Here is a 20,348-nt window from a genome sequence, read left to right on the forward strand (position 1 = left end):
ACATTTGCACATTGTCCCAGACGAACAGATCATTTCAAACCCGTCGACGTCCCCATAACACCAATAATATTTCGCTCTGTCTGCGCAATAAAACCCATCTTGGTGGTTTTTGCACTCCCCTGCGCCGAGTGCGTACCAACACACCATCATAGTCAACCAAAATTTCATCACATTTTTCTCAACTTTGTTCTCTTAAACATTTTCTCGTTCTGCCTCTTTATTCATTCTTTGACAAATTAGTTTTTAATTATACATTATAATAACAATTATCTATAATTCTAATCCTATCACAAGCAAATTACATGATAAGATTTATTAACTATACATCAATAGTATTTTAGTTATAACAAATTCATTTAAATGATATTAACCGAATTATTATACTATTAGATTAAATGTTAATTATCAGATATTTAAATCATCTTGTATCAATAGAAGAGACACTGTTACAACAACAGTCAGTGTCACTATATCAACCAAGTTTCCCCAGAAAATCAAATTGGCGACAAAAGAATTTCCCTTTGGGTACGCCAGTGTGCACAACACAATTGTATTGAAGACGGGCGGTGTTGCCGTCTCGATGCACAGAATTAAGATGAACACGGGGTCGTCGATAAAGACATTGTACAAGTACATCAAGTAAATGACGCTAATAAACGCCGCTGGCAATAGTGCGTACTTAATAGAGAGACCCGCGATAACCGTGAGCGGCGACACAGCGTTTTTGACAGGCCCCCGCGCCATATTAGCTCCGACTATTATTAAGCAAAGTGGAACTGTTGCGTTGTCCAACAGTTTCATTGTATTACCAACAATCCGCAAAGGTCCGGTGAAGAAAAAGTTATACAATGGCTTCACAAACAAGAAGAACATACCAAAAAAGACGGCAAGAAATGCGGGATTGAATAACTTGTCGATGATATCTCGTGCCATTGGGGGGAGTTTGTACCACATCTTCAATATGAAACCAGTCACTAGGGTATATACCTTCACAATCCAGTTCCAAATCATCACAAAGAAGTTGAGAACTGGGGTATACCATTTCTTGCCCGTGTTATTCTGATCTTCGTCCAAAACTTCGTCGTCTGACTTGTGATTGTCTGTGATAATTTCAGATGGTTTATCCGATTCTTGTGGAGGATTTGGAGTTGGTTGTGGTGTTAATTGTTGTTCTGTTACGAGAGGCAAGACTTCTTCTTTTTCTTTATTCAAATTGATGTAGATGTATCCCAGGATCCAAAAGAGTAAGGAGAACATAAAGAGGTGAGTGGAGATGTATGCAGAACCTCGTTTCTTAGCTTGTTGAGCTTCATTGCCAGTGCCAAAAAGGGTTGTGTCGGCGCACAAACTGTCTAATATTGCCAACGCTATGACAGTCGGATTTCCAAATGAAAAGGCGTGGACAAAGACACGAGCATCTTTGGTACACAACTTCGAAGCATAAGCAATACTTCGCATGAAAAATGCGGCTACGGCAATAAGAGAAAAACATGAGACTAACATAGGCCACCAGTTCAAAATGTCTTTGGGATTGTCAATGGATGATGAGAGACGGGTCACTATGGTGCAAAACATCGGAAACGTGAAAGTGACGCGCGACAACGCGGCAAGGGATTGTTTGTTGAGAAACCCTCTTTTAGCACTGATATACCCACAAAACCCAACCAACACCAATTTACCAACCTTTTACTGAGAAAAATGCAACTTAACATATTGAGAAAAACAAACAGTCTCGACAGAAGCCCGTACAATGACCCAAGTGGAGTTGGACATTGTTATTTGTGTTTCTCTGATATGTTTTGATTTTTTTTATTGAATACTTATTTACCAATTTAAAATGTTGAAAGATTCTTTGTTTGAAGGGTTGTCGGCGTTTTCATTGTTTTGGTAAATAATAAAAAGTATTAATAAACAACAATTAATATCAAAAATAAAATTTGATTGATTCGTATTATGGTGATATAATATACAAAATGCCTTTTCTTTATCTATTTTCAATTCTTCCTTTTTCTAAAGCAAAACAAATTCTATTTTTAATTGTTTTTTTTTCAACTACAAAGTTTGTAATTGAAAAAATTATATTCCACTGGAATGTCCAAAAAAATTAAGATAAGTCCCAAGTTAAGTGTTTAAACTAATACTCCCGTTTTTATAGATATTTTAAATTGTAATATAAAAAACAAAACGATAATTTGGGAAAATTAATTTTTTTAGACACTCTGATTCCAGTCAAATTATTTTGTTCTAGACATTAATTTTGTTTTTCAATTTAATTTAAATGTTTAAAAGAAATCAAAGAGACAAATGGCCACAAATCGGTTTTAAAATAAAAAATCCTAACCACGCCTCCAGTTGGGACCAACTGGGAAATACAATTTATTATTTCTTTTTAAACTAAAAAAACAAAATAATCAAAACCATACTTATTTTTTTTTTTCATTTCGTACATATTGCGTGGAAATGGTCATAACAGCACAAACATCAAATGCTTTATGAGAGCAAACAATGTGTTTGAATTTGGTATTCGTTTCATTACCAAACATGTCCAAACAATCAGCTTCATTGTTTGGACATATCATTTTTAAATTTCCCTTCTGAGTGTCCAAAGACGTGTTCTTTATTGAAGTCTCAATGTTTGATTAAACTAATCAAACATTTTTTTTCATAATTAAAAAAGTGGATGTAAATTCAAACCCTATAATTTTTTTTATTCTTCCATTTCCTCCTTCCGACGATTAAAAGCGTATTTTTTATAATCTATGTTTTTAGTATAAGTAACTAGTGACATTTTATTATATTATTATAGTTGAAATTGATAAAAAAATTATTTTTATTATCCAAAAATAAAGAATATTATAATTAATTTTTTATTATATTGTAAACTAAATTTGATAGTACAATAGAAAAAGGAACATTATAGAAAAGACGTTGACTAAAACCGACAAAAAGTAAACATCCAATAATATAATAAACATGATTAAAAATAGTTGTACAATCTTATTTCCATTTAAGGAGTGTAACGACAACACTTACATTATCATTTGATCCCTTTGCGAGCGCGTCCGTTCCAATATCTTCTGCAATATTTTGTGGTGTTTTATTTCCGCCCATCCCTTCAAACACATGTTGTGTTACATCTTCGTACTTGAGTGTTTCAAAGACTCCATCGCAGCAGATGACAAACGCCTTATTTTTCTTCGTGAGTTCATACACAGTGACAAACGGTGTTGAAATCACTGCACCCTTTCCTTTATATTGTTTATCTCCCAGTGACCTTGACACGGCCAACGATCCATAGACTCTCCCACCAAACACTGGCACTCCCAATTCCGTTATTCTTTTTCTTTCATCGGGGTCTTTCGCTTTATGATTCTTAGAAAGTACTTCGTATTCTTTACCTTCTGATATAACAAGTATTTCAGTATCCCCAACATTCCCACATATTAAAAACCTCCCAAAGATCACAACAACACCCGCAGTACATCCACTGCCCATGATATCTAACCCACACAACTCTCTATCACTCTCTTCAAACACTTCTTTCATCATCCCCGCAAACATGCGTTTCTCCATATATATCGATGATGATATGTTCTTCGAGATGACCTTCACAGCGGCTTTGGAACATAAATCACCACCATGACCATCACATATTAAATAAATCCCAAACGCTTTTTTGATGTTCTCCAATTTCACCTTTTCAGTCATCAACTCGGCATCTTCGTTGGACGGACGCTTCCCTTGGAACGACGCGACACCACCTACCCACTTCACCTTTTGACTCTCTTTAAAATGGTAAGAAAAGACTTCATAATTTCCGCCCTTCGTAATGTTCTCATTAATTCCACTCTTACTCAACGCAACAGGAAAGAGCGATCGTGGCACTTTGAGTATTTGTACTTCGTCAAATACAGAAAGAACAATCACACAGATTTCACCTGTAGTGAATGGTTTGCTTTCTTTGAATAGGTCTTTGATGAAGTCAACTTCACTGATTTGGGTCGCGTCGAACTCTGGGAAGTACTGTGCAAGTGGGTGGGTTTTCAGGAGAGTGTCGAAATTAGTTTTGTAGAGGACAAAGTATACCCCTTCACATGGAAGGGGATGTGTTGTAAATCCGTCGAAGTAAGTCACCATCTTCCTCAAATAGTTTTCGTTGTCCTCATCCACAAAGCAGTACCAATCCAAGCATACTGGCACTATGATAATCGACGGCTGCGTGATTGTCAATTCCGGCTGGTTAGAGAGTACAGGGTTCCAAGTCGAGAGGTAGATTTCCGTGTTTTCCATTTCGAATTGAGTTGTTCTTGTGATAGATAAGAGTGGGGCGTTAAATACGTCTTTTTGTGTTGGTGCATATTCTATGGAGAGATATTTCGAGAGTTGTGGCATTAAAATAGTCAGTTGGTGTAAATCGAAGTGATAAGGTGGCGTGTTGTACCGTTGAACTCTTTGGTCATACCAGAAGTTTTTCATTAACTTTAATATGTTCGACCACAGCGGGTCTGTCTTCAGCTCAGATGACGTATATAGTGTTTCCAAAGCAAATTGGTCGTTCAGGATTTTGAGGAGTGGAGACATGTCATATTGGATGGTTGTATACTTCGATACTATTTTATAGAACCGGGAGATACCCTCGACACAATGGAGAACTACCTGGGCCCTAAACTCAATGGGGTTGATGGATGTCTTTGATTCGCCAGTGCCAACAAATTCAAACGAATCATAGAACTGCGAGACGGAAGTTGGTGATTGACTTGTAATGTATAGAGTCACTTGTTTCTTCTGAATCGACATGAAGTGATTTATTTGTTCCCTGTTTTATAGTCACAAAATTTGAGCCAGTATGTTGATTTAATAATGAATTATAAGATATGGTTATTTGTAATAATAAAGAACTATACAGTAATGGGTTCTTTCTCTTTGTTCATTTTACTATTTTTGGGGTTTTGTTAGTGTTGATTATATCTGGGAAAAAGTGACTTATGAAACGGGAGTGATGATGTATCTGATTAGCTATTGTATTTTTAAAATAGTTGTGGGAATGCAAAAACAAATGTTAATTATTATTATATATTTTATTATTGGTTTAATTTTAATTGTTAAAGGAATAATCCAATGTCCAAAAAAATGATTTAAAAAATAAAAAAAATGTAAAAATAAATAAATACTATAAGTATAGTTTAAATATTGATTATAATAAACGAAAAACCAAATAATATGCGTCGAATTATATTTTTAGTTGCACGTATTATTTTCTTAACAAAGATAAATGGTTTTTATTATAATAACAAACTTATTGAACTAAAAAATGTTTCAAGTATTATTTAAAGAAAAAGTAATCATTACAAATCGTTAAATTAAGCAACAAAAAAGATTCAAATAATTAACACAAGGAACAATTGTTTTTGAAATGCTTTAAAATACAAATTATAATAGTATAATAAAAATAATAAAACTTTTACTATTTTTTCAAACATTATTTTATTAAAAAGTCAAATAAAAACAATAAAAAGTATAGTTTCAAATTTAAATATGGTTTTTAATTTTTTTTAAGTCCTTATTGTATATTAATATTATAACTATAAAAAGTTCTATTTTTTATTCTTAATTTTTGAGACAGTTATTTTTTAATTATTATCAAAAACATTTTTTAACAACGAACTATAAAAAATCTTAAAATCAATTATTTTTACTAAATTATAAATTAATTAAAATATATAAATATGAAATATTAAATTATAATTTATAATAATTAAAAACAAAATACCAATTAAAATAATAAATTATAAATTTTATGATTGTTTATTATAATATTTTAGTTATATTTATTATCTCATTCAATACGGGACCTAATGACCACCACCACCACCTCTTAAAATAGATTTATTTTTTCTATTTCGAATCATATTCAAATTAAAATTATAGTAAATAGGAAAATGGGAAGATATTAGGTCTGGTTCCCGAATTCAAGAAATGCCGAAAATTCACCTCGAGTTAGTGGAAACCGAGAAAGACGGAGCATTGAAAAGAAGGTTCTGAAGACGCACTCAAACAGTCTGTTTGTGCACCGTTTCACCCACTTTCCAAGTCCTCCCTTGGCGCGGATCCCCCCTGACCCCCCCGCTTGCGGGGAACCACATCCGCGTCCACACAGTACGGACAAGGAAAGTGGGTGACATGGGGACGCACAAACAGTGGCTGAAAAATGGACTTTTTTCAAAAAACACTCGCGGCAAATATTTTTTTTTGGTAAAGGTGGTGGTGGTCAATGTAGGTCCCCATTCAATACCAAATTTTTTTAAGTTTTATTGTGTTCTAAAATTACAATTTACTCGAATAAAAAAATATTACCCAATTATTTAGCCATTTTTTGACTACTCAACACTAAATAATAAATTCTTTTTTATTGGCCAATTTTTAGAGAACATTCGACCTTTCTCCAAAAATTCTTTAAAAATTAATATAATAAAAGTATAATATATTATAATATTTGATCTGTAAATAATCCCGAATATTAGCTATATTTCACCGCATAATAAAATTACAACAGAATTGCTCTATTAATACGATTTTCACGAATAATAAATGTGCCCTATATATAAAAGGCAGACTGGGAAAAACATACAACACATAATGCAAACAAGTCAACACCCCGTCTCAAGAAAGAGCCTTTGTGGATGTTGCATCTGCAGGAAATCGGGCTATTTCAATGTTCCATCGCCAAAGATCAAGAACACACGCCTATGCGTCCTGATCCTTCAAGCACTCAAGGAAATTAGTCCAATTCCTGACTACTTCAATTTAAAGAATGATATCTACGTCTTTGTGGAAGATCATTGGGACATCCTTTATCGATTGCCAATTTGTTTGTCTATTTTTTGTTATAATTCACCAGAGTGTTCCCCAGCATCGAATGACATGCAGTACAGAAACAGAACTGGAAGAAGGCACTGCTTGATGCTTTCAATCATTGCACTTATATAGAATCAGGTAAGGACCTCTTCAGAAACAGAGGGTATTACAGACTTAAGACGGAAAAAGTTGTCTCTGAAGATGAAGATATGGAAAACATGAAAGTTGTTGTTTCGATGTCCATTAAACATCTCAGAGATCAGCTCAATAATAACATCAGCGTTCTCCAAAAGTTTGGTGATGACGAAGTTGCATTTCAACATATTGCACTGATGCAGTCGCACCTCACTGTCTTTATGTAATATATTTAATAGTTTCTTTTATTTAATTTTAATTATTCTGAAACTAATTATTATTGTGTTAGAGTTATAATACAGATTTACTATAAGTATAAAGGTATTAAAATTATAGTTTTGTTATAATAGGTATATAGTTTACCAAGTAAACTATAATTTAACTATAAAGAAACAAATTTCAAAAAATATAAATAGAAATAAAAACATCAAATCAAAAAGACATTCTTGTCGTCGTCAAATTCGTTATTTCTTTTTGTAATATCTGTCTGTGTGTCGTCTCTTTTAAACTCGATTGGGTGTGCGCGTGGTACTGGGCGTTCTAAGACAACCTTTTGAGGATTTTGTCCTTCGATTTCAGGAGAGTGGACATAAGAAGAAGATAACTTGTGTGTGGTTGGACTTTTCAAAGGAGACGAATGATCAGTAGAAGTTGGCATACAAAGAGAAGAAGTGTCGAAAGACATTGTTGGTTTCATTCTATCAATAAGTTCCTTATCTCGTGGACTTGCTTGTGATGACCTTGGAAGTGCGAACATCACTGTTTTATCGAAAGGCCCAATAATTTGAGTCGAAGCACTTCGACTGATGGAGTTACTTGTATCTGTCGAGTCGGCCAAATTGACAGAGACCCAATTTCTAATAACAAAAGGGTGAAGTGTTGCAACATTTTGTTCGATGTCAGCCTTGAAGGTGGTATTGAAAGAGATGATTTGCTCCATCACCTTGTCGCTATTCTTCCCATTTTTTAGATTGTCTGCATACTTCTGCAAAAACTTTTGAAGAGGGCCCGAAGGCAAATACGAGAGGGATGGTATCACTACACACCCAACTTCAAAATATTCACGGACGTTCTTTAAGTTAATCACAGTGATATAACTGTGCTTTTGAACATCTAAATCGTGTAACTCCGTGGTAAATCTTCTGATTTGAGTCTCAGTCATTCGGTCTATTGCGTTAACCAACATGACGAACCACATATTAGTCTGCACATACAATATCGTGAGCTCAAGTAATAAGATGTCCACCAAAGGGAAGTTGTTTTTGTAGTACTCTTCGTTGTTGAAATCGAGTTGTGTGATATTCTTCTGTGTTTTGAGTAAGAACTCGACGAGCTCTAATGCGGTCGAAATTTCGTCTTCATTGATTAAGTCTGTAACAACGACGTTTGCGTGTATAATTCTGTTGTGTTGTGAAAGTAAATATAATTTGTTATCTAAATGCCGAGCAAACGTCGTCATGATTTTTTGGGTCTTCAAATTTTTGGAGAGTGGAATTTTAGAGAGGAATACGTCCTTGATATTCAACGAAATTAAAGTACGTAACAATTGGCACGTAGCATCTTGATCAGAATATCTGTATATGAGAACCATCAAATTTGAAAACTTCTTTTCGTCTTTTTCATTCAACTTTTTGACGATAACTGAAATAATTTGGTCGGACTTTTGTTCAGAGATATGGGACAGAAGAAAAAGGTCTTTAAAAGTCTCTTCAGGCTGATACCGAGATTTAAAGGACAATATACTGTTCACCAACTTCTCTTCAGAAGATTGTTTAAAGACTTGTAGCAACTTCATCGTATGGCATTCAAGTTCGAATTTTCTTTTAAACTCCATTCTATTCATAGAGGCAAAGAAATGCAGCTATCTTCATGTGAACGTATTCCCGCTATTTTGGATCAATAGAACATAATATTTTCATCGATTTTTTCGTTAAATACTCAATGGAAAAAGCTTGTCGGTATCAATGCATCAATAATTTTGACCAACGAATCAATGTACTATATATTATTAATAAATTAACTATAAAATCTTGATAAATAAGTTGTTGTTGAAATTTCATTCAAGTCCGGCTCGAACATTTATTTTTAGTTCATTTCTTCACACCGTCAATATCATGTAAAAAACGGGAGAGTATCCCAAACAAATAATCCCCACAAACTAAACACCTCTTTTGAGAAGTGGTTCAACGAAGCAGTCTCAATAAAAAAAGTCCAACGAAGGAAGAATTTTCAATTGAAAGGATGTGAAAAAAAGAAGTAAAAAGGAAGTAAAATTAATGGAAAAGAGAGTCCAAGTCACCTCTTTGTTCAAGTGTGAGTTTAGCCCAGACTTGGTTAATGACATCATTCTGCACAAATGAAGACATTGCCTGGATCAACTGCGCTATTCGCTTTTTAGTGTCATCTTCTGTTCCTTCGTTCTCAAGTGCTCTTGCAAAGTAGAGAACAAGTTTATACACATTCTCTGCAGTTCCACCAACCATAACAGACAACAAGTTTTTGGCATGCAAATCGACCAAGAGTGTTGTGATCTCATCGAAAGACCCTTTGGCTGGGAACAGTGTAATGACTTGTTGGAGAATCACCGCATAGTTTGGAATGCTTTGGTAATAATTAGCAACGATATGCATGACACACATAATGACTTGATCTGTCAACTCTGCCAACACTCGCGACTTCTTTCTTTGAAGCATCGACCCGACAAATTGCAAGACCTTTGGAATATATGGGACAAATTGTGGGATCTGTGCATGTGCAAACTGTCCCAAAAAGAAGATAGCGTTTTGTGCAACATCAATGTCTTTGTTGACCCCAAAAGTGATGAACTGCTCGGCAATTTGTGGGACAAAGTCGTAGATTTTTCCATCAATAATAACACTGCCAATAATAGCAATAGCAAATGAAAGTTTTTCAGTCTCTTTTGTTTGATTTAAGTATGTCATGACTCGTGGGAACAATTTGAATTTGAAGGGGTCAAAGAACCGAGTTGGGTGCAGTCTACAGATGTTCGATGTGATGTCAAGAATCAATGAAAGCCAGTCGTCTTCCATTTCATTGTTGTCTTGGATCTTTTCAAATTCTTCATCGTCCAAGTTTTCTTGGTCTTCCGCCTTGCCGTATTCAATATCTTCTTCTTCTGGAGACTCCAAAATGTTTTTAAGAGAGCAATCCATTGATTCAAAGACATTTCCAATCCGTTCCGGTTGCAATGAATCGGTTCCAACAAGGCAAATAATCATCTTCAAACAGACTAAGAACGACCTGATGTTATCAGAGAACTTCTCTGTTTTCAGGCATCCACACAAATGGTCAACTATCCCATAATAAAGCCCAGATATTTGTCCCAAAATCTGTTGTGGATCCGATACTCCCTTTGCCTTGATCATTAAAATGGCGTCTTCTAAGATAGTTGGTATGATATGCGCAGCTATATCTCTCAGTTGCGTCGCAACACCATTCACCATGGGAAGAACAACATTCAACGTGTCTTGGACATAAGGGCCAAAGTTCTCTTTCACAGAATTCGCGATTTTGAATAAACTTCCCATCATAAATTGCTTCTCTTCAGTCAACGTCGTGGTCGATGAGATTTCAGCTTCGACGATATCAACAACTTCTCCACCTTCTTTCAATAATAAACGCTTTAACATGAGAGTAATAACAGGCCCTAAGTATTGCATGAACAATTGGTCTCGAGCTTCACAAAATCTGTCGATAGCACTCAAGATGTACACCATCATCGGCGAAAAGATTTCCGGTGAGTTACACAACTCGCCAAAAGTCTTTAATACCAAATCACGAGACTCTGGGAAGTAGCTGTTGTTGATTAAAGTAAAGACGCTTTTGATCTCAATCATCTTGGCCAAGTGTTCTTTAGTCTCTGGAGTGTTACACCGTGGCATCAAGACGTCAAGAACAGTCTTTAATTGTGGATAGTACGCTTCTATTGCTTTTGGAAGAATACGAGCAGTGAATACAATCATTGAGAGTGACCCGGTGCATGAGTTCAAATCGCCTGTTTGTAATGCCTTGAATATTCCCTCCATCAATTGTGGCAAATATGGAAGTAATTTCTGAGACACAGTCGAGTCTTCTTCAAACAGCTGATTCATCACATAACACGCCTTCTCTTGTAAACGAGCTGATGAAGTGTATAACGAGGCCAACGCAACTTTCATCAATTCGTCAAAGTGTCGTCTTCTGCACATCTTTGGGAAGACGGAGATGAGTTCTTCCAACAAGTCAAGAAGTGCGTAGAGTACTAAAGCGTTCTTATCCTCAATGAAGACAATGATGATTTTCATTAAGTCACTTAATGTATTCTTGAAGATATATTTACCGGGAGCTACACATAAAGACAACGCTACTAATGCAGAATACCGTTTGTTCCATTCGGTCGAGTTCAAGTACTGAAGAGTAATCCCAAATAATACTTCTTTAATTGGACTACCACCAACAGCCTCTACTATACGGAGAAGAGCTTCCTCTGCGTATGACCAATTCTCTGTTTCTTCAGGCTCTTCGTCTTCTAATAACATTTGAGCAGAGTCGTTGTCAATCAGACTCATTAATTCTAACATTTTTACCATAATCTGATTCAACACGGCTGGATTCTTCTTAAACAGACGTGGATTCTTCTCAATGAAAGATACAATGATATCAAAGGCACGTTGTTGAGAATCTTTGATATCACAATTTAACGCAAATTGGTACATCAATGACGACAAGTTGATCTCGTCACCAACAAAAATATACTCAGATGCGTCAATCAACTCGACGGTGTAACACGCGTAATCTTCAAATTTGTTGAAATTTTTTGCTTCGATTAGGGCAAGAAGTGTGTCTTTAACTGCAGAATAAAGGGCCTTGCACATCGCGCCTTGTTGTGGGGTGATCTCGAAAAACATGACTACCTTTGACAAGAACTGGATGGCACTCATTCGCATTTCGATGTTCGGGGAGATCATCACAGTCTTTAAATAGTTCACAATTTGTGGCTCTAAATCCGTCAATACCTCTGCGCCTTTAAAAGTGACTGAAGCACTTAAAGATTCGAGTGCAATCATTTGCTGAATGAGGTTGGGCATCTGGAGTAATTCTAACATGGAAGAAAAGTATGTCGTCCATGGCACATCACATTCTTCAAGGACTTGTGCGTAATTGGAAAGAGCAGCAGACACTGACCCTTTCACTGCAAAGTCGGTCTCCGTCTTCGAAATGTTTAATAAAAGTGTCATCAACTGAACTAAAACGTCTTGTCCACACACTTTGATATCTTCTATTTGATTGATTGTACGACCAAAACACAACAACGCTGCTTTTCTGAGATCAGATGGTTGTCCGGATTGAACCAAAGAAAGCTGAAGGACTTGTGGGAGGTATTGTGGGGTTTTCACTAACGCCGACAAAACGGCATCGCCTTGGTCCCGCACCGATTTATCAGCGGAAAGTGTTGCTTTGAACGCGTCAATAATGTTGAGTGACATCGAATCTGTAATTTGTGTTTTTCCGTTTTGACGCTTTAGGGTTGATCTGGTCTTTCCTTTGTTTTTCTCTTCTATTTTTAAGACATCTTTTGCCTCTTAATAAAAGGTACTTTACCTAAGATATGTAATAATAAAATGCTAGTAAAAGAGTTAATAAATCAACTTTGTTATTTAGTGACAAGAAATGTTTTTGAAAGATGAAGACCATGTGAACAAGGAACTGAAAAACTGTAGATGGCGAATTCTGATGAACTTTTGAAGGTCCTCCAAAATGGAGAAAAGGCGTATGTTGATGAGGTATATAGTAAATGCTTTAATGATCAAGTCCAGAACATTACATGTCCACAAATAAAAGGATACTTGGCTGATAAGAGTGAACAACTCCGTCAAGCTGTGTATGACAATTACCGAGAGTTCTTGGCTATCACGAGAAGACTCGAAGAAATTGAACAAGACTTCATGACGATTCATACACAATTTAACGCGATTGGAACGGAGTTGGATGAGTTGAACCAACACTACGCTACAGAGATGAAAGAACAACAACAGAAGCTCGACAAGTTGGTGAAGGAACGATCCGCCTTCTTGAATATCACAGCGGGAGAGTCGTCGGATAAAAACGATATCAGCAGTCGCGTGCCACAATTGCGGAAAGACATCGAAACGATACTCGACGCTCCCGCACTTCTCCAAGTCTACCTTTCGCAATGGAACTTCGACGAGTGTATCAAAATTCACGACCAAGTGAAAAAACTCTTGGCGGACAATACGTGTCTTAAAAACGTATTGAAAGGGCACATCGCATTAATTCAATTTGAAGAAATGATCGACCACATTGTCGAGAAGTTACAGAAGAGACTCTTTGACCTTTCACTCTCAACACGACAAACGGTTGTTATCATTAATCACTTAAAGAAAGTAACAAACGAAGAGAAAGCAATGCGAATCTTCTTGGACGCTCGGAGTGAAGTGACCAAAGAAAGAGTTTCACGAGAAATGGGGGGTGAGAGTGTCGTCAGTGCAACACAAGATGTTTGTTTATTTGCGTTTGGCTTAATCAAATCAACGAACACGATCTTCACTACAGCATTCACTACAGCACCACTCTCATGCTTTTCTTCGTGGAACATTTCAATGACGAACTTTGTCTTATCTTCCGTCGAGAAAAGAGTGTGCAACAAAGAAGTCAAACAAAACGCAGTAAAGATCGAATGCGTCGATAAAATACTCACATTGTATAACAAAAACATCCCAGAGAAATTGTCACTCATTTTCATCGTTAAAAAGTACTTGACTAATATCGTCAGAAGTTTGTCAAAATCAAAGGACGACGTCGACCCAAAAATTATTAAAAAGCTCGCAGAAAACGGTTTTGTGTTCACCTTCTAATTTTTTTTAATTCACTTTTATGGTTGACTTGAAATAATCAATATCTTAGGCAGTTTAATGTTATGTGAGAAGAAATATGAATAAGATTTTGAGTAAAAATAAATTACATGCCTTTTGACATTAACTCACTCAAAAGACCCACCTAAAAGGTGATGATCTTCAACATAATCATTGTCTTCATCGTCACTGGAACTGATAGAGTCACTTTCATCACTTGCATTCTCTTTCTCTTCTTTTTTTTCGACTTTGTAAATGATGTAAAGATTGTAGATGATATAAGTAATTAGCGCTATTATAACTACTGAAATAATCAAACCAACTATCAACAAAATGATATTCATTCACATTTATAAGTTAATTGGGAATTTTTCTATGAAATTGAAAGTATTATTCATTATATTATATATTATATTATATTTTATTACAAATGAAAAATCGTAATTTAACAACTTATTTTTATTTAAAAAGTAATTTAACTAACCAATAGTAAATTTACTATAAAAATATGAGATTAGTAATAATTACCAAAACAATGAAAAGAAAGAATTCACACTGATTTTTATAAATAGAACACTTGCAATTTGTGTTTTATTTATATTACAAAAAGAAGAAACCCTACAAGAACAGTGTTGGATGGAGTTTAGTGGTGTAGACAGTTTGAATAATCATTACAACGACATTAATCAAGTGTATCAACTTGTCGACCCGGTGTCGTGGTATGCATTGGACAAGGCGGTGTGGGACAATATGGAAAGCAGTAACAGTGGGATGGTCGATGGATATGTGAAATTGATTCCAATAGATGAGAGTAATAGCCACGTTTTTCTTCGTGGTGCTTTAATCAAACTCAATTGTGGTATAGACGACTGCTTGGACTTAGGAGGAGGAGTTGGTCGTGTTACCAAAGATGTATTATCGCGGTACTTTAAACGAATAGATGTAGCAGATCAATGTGTCAGTCACGTAAACAAAGCGAAGGAAATGAAAGGTGTAGTTCCTTCGTTTAACGACGCGTTTGTGTGTAATATGCAACACCTAGTATTAACGAAACAATATGATTGTATATGGATACAATGGTCGATATTATATCTTCGTGATGAAGACTTAGTTAACATGTTACAGGTGTGTAAAGCACATTTAAAAGAAGGAGGGATAATAGTAGTTAAAGAGAATATAGGAACGACAGAGTTCTATTGGGACAGAAAAGATAATTCATTGATGAGAACTATAACACATATGAATCACTTGTTTGTTAAAGCTGGTCTTGGGCTACTCCAAACGCGAAAAGATTTGAATTACCCGACTAACTTCTTCCCATTGTATGCATTTATATTGCAGTGATTATTATATTAGTTACTATTACTAGAAATATAGTATATATAATACTATGAAATAAACAACGATCAATTTAAAGTAAGTTCGATGGTTCGGTGCTTGTCTTTCTCCTTCATGTTTTCAAGCATTTGTTTTTCAAACTTCTTCTTCTCTTGCTTCGCCTTGTTGCACATAATGTCTGTGAAACAATCGACAAATCTACAAGTCATCGTGCAGATCATACAGATCGAAACGACTACTATCGCTCCAAACACACAAAAGATGACAACACTCTTCGTTGGCATCAATAAGTCCAAAAATGTGTCAAATGTGAATGTCCCAACACCCTTCGGCGTGAGTTTAGTGCATTCTCCATATTCTAGAGAGCAATCATAAGGACACTCTGGGCATTTGTAGTTTTCATTGTTATCAATAACACAATATGAAATATCCAAACTCCTTGTGGACTCCACTACCACTTCTTGTTGTGCGATAAAGACTTGAAGGTATGATGTTGTGTAGTCTTCGTGGAATATTTGGATTTTCTCTGTTACTTTAAGATTGAGGGGAATGCTGTTCAAACCCGCGGAGAGTGTTATATTATGAAGGACACACCCAAAAGACAAAGAAATGAAGAACACAAATAAGCGAACTGGCATCATCAAGTTTATAGAATTAAATGGTTTTTATGTTGCTACATTTTTCTTTGTATTTTGGTATTATTTTTTCTAATAATAAATATTATTAAATATGGTATTTATTAGTTTGGTTAGTAAGTGCTTTGAATGGATATCAAGAAGTGGTTTCAATTTTCTGTTGTTTCACTTTTAGCTTTTATAGCTTATAATTATCGTTTTAAAAACAATCGTAAACATGTACTATATCATATAACAAAATAATGGTAATTTGTAGTTTATTTATTAATTTGAATGAATTAAAACGACAATTTAAAGAACTCGGGAAATGTTTTTTAAATGTTATGTATAACATTTTATAATTATATGAACTTTAAAATGAGAATGGCAGCAGACTTCGATGGGTTTGCCGAGCTACTTGAAGAAAAGAAAAGAAACGAGCAAGTCGGACAGTTTGCCAGTGAAGACCAGGAGAGTTACATTTCGGAAGCGTTGGGGAATGGTGCTTCATTTGTAGATATTGAATTTGGGACAACTCGTTTGTTGGCATCAATTTGTGACAAATAAATAACAGAAAGGAATGAGTCAGAGCGCTGAAGGGAACCCTATGGAAGAGTTTTATTCATATTTGGGTAAAACCGAATTTAATCATATGATGAGCAAACATACAACTTTTGAATTAGAAAAAGTGACGAATATGAGTCGCGACCAATTCATTATCAAACAAAACGGTAAACAAGTCCAATCATATTCAGTTGAGGACTACGCAATTTTCAAGACAGGAAAGACTTATGACCTTAGAGTTTCCATCTGTAACAATTTGGAAGATAGCTTCGAGCCAGACACGAAAACCCATTTTGTGATTAAACGGAGAGAAATCCAATTGGGACAAAATGGATTATTTGATTTATACGCAGACGAGGTGAGAGAACATGAATTGGACGAGAGAGGGGATTGTGTGAAGACATACTTCACTTGTCAACTTCATTTTATTGTGCGTGACAAGAAAAACGTAAAACAAAGTGTTGATTATATTCAAGGAAGACTTAAACGGTTCCAGTTGATGGATTTGAATTATATGGACGACGCACAAATAGATGAGGTACCTGACACGCTCACATCAGAAATCCTCGATATGGTATTTAGTGTGTTTGAGACTAAAGATTCTCTATTCCCAGGAACGAATCCATTGTTTTTTACACGCAACGCTTACAGCGTCATCCATAACCTTGTGACAAAAGTCGAGTTGGAGAAGCGCGAGGCACTCAAACAGGAAAAAGGAGAGTTGACTGAGGAAGACAAACTTAATCTGAGAGATAAGAATACATACGCGCTTTTTGAAAAGACAATGGGGGTTCGGTTTTTCTTGTGTTGTTACAGTGATGGAAGGTGCTATTTTATTGACGAAAACATGAAAGTTTTCACCATTAATGACACAACTTTATCTTCTTTGATTGAAAAGGTGTTTGGAGCAAACGCAATTTTGGAAGGGATCATGACAAGAAACTTCGCTACACAACAACTCAACTTTATGATGTACGACATGATACTCATCCGAAATAATAAGATCTGGAAAGAGCCATTTAAAACTCGGTACAGCGAACTTTGCAAATATTATAATCAGTACATATCCTTGATTCGTGGAATAGCAACGGGTGAAAGTAAATTTCCTTTCGTTCTCCGCATTCGTTCAGCCTATGGTATGAACCAGTTTAGTATGGTAATGAATTGCCTAAATAATGGCCCCATCCATGGCACCTTTTTATACCAAGACAAGTACAATGCCAATTTCTCAAACGGCGTTATCTTTGTTCCAAATTTACCGTACGAACCATTCGAGAACAAAAAAATGTTCAAGTGGGTGTATAATCGAATTGTGATGGTTAAACTTGGTATAAGAATTGAAAGGACGTACGGCAGAGAAATCGAAACCTTTTTCTGCAAAGGGTACGGCAAAAACGAATTTGTGAATTTGCAACAAACAAACTTCAGCCAGAGCGATCGTGAGGTATTCAACTCAGACAAACGCCGACTTGGGTGGAGTGGACAAGGGATTGTACAGTGTTCGTACAACGCACAGGTTGGAAGATGGGTGTATAACAAGATTTTGAAGGATGAAATAAACCCAGACCCCATATCGAAGGTGATGACACTCTTGGAGATGTTTGCTGGTGAGATTTCAAATGAAGAACTCACTTTTTGTTTTGACAACTTGGATTACGTTGCCGAGTGGAAGGGACTGACGGAAGGAGCTGCTCGAGCTGTTCTTGACGCATTGAATTGATTTTTGATTACGTTATATAGAATTTGTCAAAACGAACAATAAGCTCTTGACTTAACTATTTAAAAGATACAACATCCATGCTTGGGGTGTTGCAATATGTTATATTCAACAGACATCCATGTTTGATTTCTAATTTTTTAAAAACCAATAAATGTTGCAACGTTACAGAAAGGCAATCTGAAGATTGCAAACATGAAACAAAAGCGAGCGAACGACAATCTGATAAAAAAAGAGAGGTGAGTTTTTGAGGTGAAATGAGGGAGGTCAGATTGCAACGGCGGATTGAAAGGATATTTACAGCTATTTTTGAGAGGTCCAAAACCGCATTAGGAGTTGAAATAAATGAGTCACTGATCTCCAAGGTGTCGACAAAAGTTGGGAATATAATTGCAGAAGTGATTTTAAAAAGCTTGTAATGGGAAAGATGTGGAAATTTATTGTCGACATGTTGGCTTTTACATTGCGAAACTTCAAAAAGCGACCTTGTGATTGTGAAACTCTTGAGGGTGGTGAACTTTCCGATGTTGGTCAATGGTTTGTTCACTTGAAAAATAATCGATTCAAGTGTTGGCGAACCATTTTGGATTTTGAATCGATTTTTAATACACAACTTAATAAGGGATTGTGGTAAGTAAATTTTTGGATTTGTATTGGACAAATTGGCGATTTTTAGTATTTGAACATGAAATGTATCGAAATGCAAATCAAAGACGGATTTGGTGTTGAACGTCAAATCGCAATTGGCGCCATTTGACAATTCCAAAGCGTCAAAAATGGGTTTTCTTTCAGACTCTGTTTTGACTAGCCCAGAAATTTCTGCTTGAAAAAACGGTGAACAATGTTCTCCCTTCTCAAAAAAGTGTGTAACGTCAAAAAGAGTAACACGCTTGGAGTAAAGTTTTTGCAAAAGGGGTTTCTCGAATTTTTGAAAGTCCACAACAATTGTACAGTCAACTATACACCGAATATCAGAAATTTGTCGCAATGTCTCTGAATGTGGTCGTACATGCACTAAGGATAACAGTTGGCTTTCTTCAAAAAATTGGGTTGAAAAAATGTCGAAAGGGGAATACGACGAGAGCTTTCTGAGGTTTGGAAACAAAGGAAGGGGTGTACGCCATATATTGTCGACTTTTAACTTAGTCACACGACTAATGAGATATGTGTTGCTAAGCACAGTTTGGGTGAGTTTGTTTAGCAACAAATCGACAAGTAATAATGGATAACGCGAAGCAAATATATACTCATTCCCTGTGACAGCAATTGTCTGAACTTTTGAATAAAATGTGAGTGATGAAGCGCATTTTCTATAATGTATCATTGTGTTTAAATTTGTGAATTTTTTACACACCAATACCATATTCAAAACATCGAGGGGGTTTTTAATATAATTTGCCACGACAACCAACGAGTAGAGGTCTGTCGCCATATTATATTCAAGTTCTTTTCAAGACAACGGAGTTATTCTTTAAAAACCATATGGATTTAAAGGGAATCTAATAAAAGTGGCTATACTTTATAGTCATTTTTGTTTTGTGGAATTTGAAGGGGTGCTTTCTTGGGATGGTTAGAATTAGTATTAAAATAGTACAATAATAGTACTGCGCCTATTATTAGACTATCAAAGAAAAAACCAAAAGATAAAAAGGAAGAGATAAAAAAGACAATGCGACCGAGCAGCACAAGCCACCCAATGCTAAACACAGTTATCAAGGCTCGGAACGTGTTGGTGAGTCAGTTGGCTGCTTCTTCGACTCCAGTCGACTCAATGAAAACGATCCAACAACTACTCACGATCCAAAGTACGTCCTTGCGACTTCGGCGGCGCATCGTACTTTCGAACTTACTCATGAAAGATAAAACAGACCTCACAAAGTTCAGCATTCTCGAGCAGAAGATGCACATCAAAAACTTTGAAGACAACCTTGAGGCAATCAGAAAGGAAAACGCATTGCTTACTAAAGACTTGGACAAAGCGGAGAGTGTTTTCCAGACGGAGGACGTCACACGGGAATTGGCAGCGTCTCTCCTTGGAGGAAACGTGTTGTTAAACGCAGTTAGTCGCGGACAAAATTTTGGGAGCGCCGAGATGAGGAAGGAAGGCGACGAGAACTGGGAAAAGGTAGCCATGTCTTTGTACCAGAACCTTCTTTTTGTCAACAAGGGGAAAAGCGATTCCGTTTATTGTATTGTTTACATCAATTCAATTTATCGGCCGGTCTGCGCCGAAGAACAGAGCAGAAGGTTTAT

General features: G+C 35.9%; 10 protein-coding genes across 10 annotated transcripts; 5 read left to right on the forward strand and 5 right to left on the reverse strand.

Annotated features, from left to right (window-relative positions):
* Positions 1 to 405: 405 nt before the first annotated feature.
* Positions 406 to 1,773, reverse strand: EIN_026190 (hypothetical protein; the record flags this gene model as incomplete). Its single annotated transcript, XM_004257493.1, has 2 exons — positions 406 to 1,683; positions 1,729 to 1,773. 2 exons carry the CDS (start codon positions 1,771 to 1,773, stop codon positions 406 to 408), a joined length of 1,323 nt encoding a protein of 440 aa, XP_004257541.1.
* Positions 1,774 to 2,997: 1,224 nt separating this feature from the next.
* EIN_026200 (protein phosphatase 1L, putative) lies at positions 2,998 to 4,797 on the reverse strand (the record flags this gene model as incomplete). The annotated part of the gene is made up of 1 exon (XM_004257494.1): positions 2,998 to 4,797. The coding sequence occupies one exon, from the start codon at positions 4,795 to 4,797 to the stop codon at positions 2,998 to 3,000; it is 1,800 nt and encodes a 599-aa protein (XP_004257542.1).
* A 1,839-nt stretch (positions 4,798 to 6,636) lies between these two features.
* On the forward strand, positions 6,637 to 7,217 carry EIN_026210 (hypothetical protein; the record flags this gene model as incomplete). Its single annotated transcript, XM_004257495.1, has 2 exons — positions 6,637 to 6,868; positions 6,928 to 7,217. The coding sequence occupies 2 exons, from the start codon at positions 6,637 to 6,639 to the stop codon at positions 7,215 to 7,217; spliced, it is 522 nt and encodes a 173-aa protein (XP_004257543.1).
* A 200-nt stretch (positions 7,218 to 7,417) lies between these two features.
* On the reverse strand, positions 7,418 to 8,785 carry EIN_026220 (hypothetical protein; the record flags this gene model as incomplete). Its single annotated transcript, XM_004257496.1, has 1 exon — positions 7,418 to 8,785. The coding sequence occupies one exon, from the start codon at positions 8,783 to 8,785 to the stop codon at positions 7,418 to 7,420; it is 1,368 nt and encodes a 455-aa protein (XP_004257544.1).
* Positions 8,786 to 9,263: 478 nt separating this feature from the next.
* EIN_026230 (importin beta-3, putative) lies at positions 9,264 to 12,476 on the reverse strand (the record flags this gene model as incomplete). The annotated part of the gene is made up of 1 exon (XM_004257497.1): positions 9,264 to 12,476. One exon carries the CDS (start codon positions 12,474 to 12,476, stop codon positions 9,264 to 9,266), a length of 3,213 nt encoding a protein of 1,070 aa, XP_004257545.1.
* A 234-nt stretch (positions 12,477 to 12,710) lies between these two features.
* Positions 12,711 to 13,865, forward strand: EIN_026240 (hypothetical protein; the record flags this gene model as incomplete). The annotated part of the gene is made up of 1 exon (XM_004257498.1): positions 12,711 to 13,865. The coding sequence occupies one exon, from the start codon at positions 12,711 to 12,713 to the stop codon at positions 13,863 to 13,865; it is 1,155 nt and encodes a 384-aa protein (XP_004257546.1).
* Positions 13,866 to 14,498: 633 nt separating this feature from the next.
* Positions 14,499 to 15,206, forward strand: EIN_026250 (ad-003, putative; the record flags this gene model as incomplete). The annotated part of the gene is made up of 1 exon (XM_004257499.1): positions 14,499 to 15,206. The coding sequence occupies one exon, from the start codon at positions 14,499 to 14,501 to the stop codon at positions 15,204 to 15,206; it is 708 nt and encodes a 235-aa protein (XP_004257547.1).
* Positions 15,207 to 15,268: 62 nt separating this feature from the next.
* On the reverse strand, positions 15,269 to 15,841 carry EIN_026260 (hypothetical protein; the record flags this gene model as incomplete). Its single annotated transcript, XM_004257500.1, has 1 exon — positions 15,269 to 15,841. One exon carries the CDS (start codon positions 15,839 to 15,841, stop codon positions 15,269 to 15,271), a length of 573 nt encoding a protein of 190 aa, XP_004257548.1.
* A 357-nt stretch (positions 15,842 to 16,198) lies between these two features.
* Positions 16,199 to 18,098, forward strand: EIN_026270 (mRNA guanylyltransferase, putative; the record flags this gene model as incomplete). Its single annotated transcript, XM_004257501.1, has 2 exons — positions 16,199 to 16,352; positions 16,393 to 18,098. 2 exons carry the CDS (start codon positions 16,199 to 16,201, stop codon positions 18,096 to 18,098), a joined length of 1,860 nt encoding a protein of 619 aa, XP_004257549.1.
* Positions 18,099 to 19,791: 1,693 nt separating this feature from the next.
* EIN_026280 (hypothetical protein) lies at positions 19,792 to 20,348 on the forward strand (the record flags this gene model as incomplete). Its single annotated transcript, XM_004257502.1, has 1 exon — positions 19,792 to 20,348. A coding segment is annotated over one exon (557 nt), but the record flags the coding sequence as incomplete, so codon positions are not given.

This window comes from Entamoeba invadens, assembly GCF_000330505.1.
Source record: "Entamoeba invadens IP1 unplaced genomic scaffold scaff_1105074724629, whole genome shotgun sequence".
NCBI lineage: Eukaryota > Evosea > Mastigamoebida > Endamoebidae > Entamoeba > Entamoeba invadens.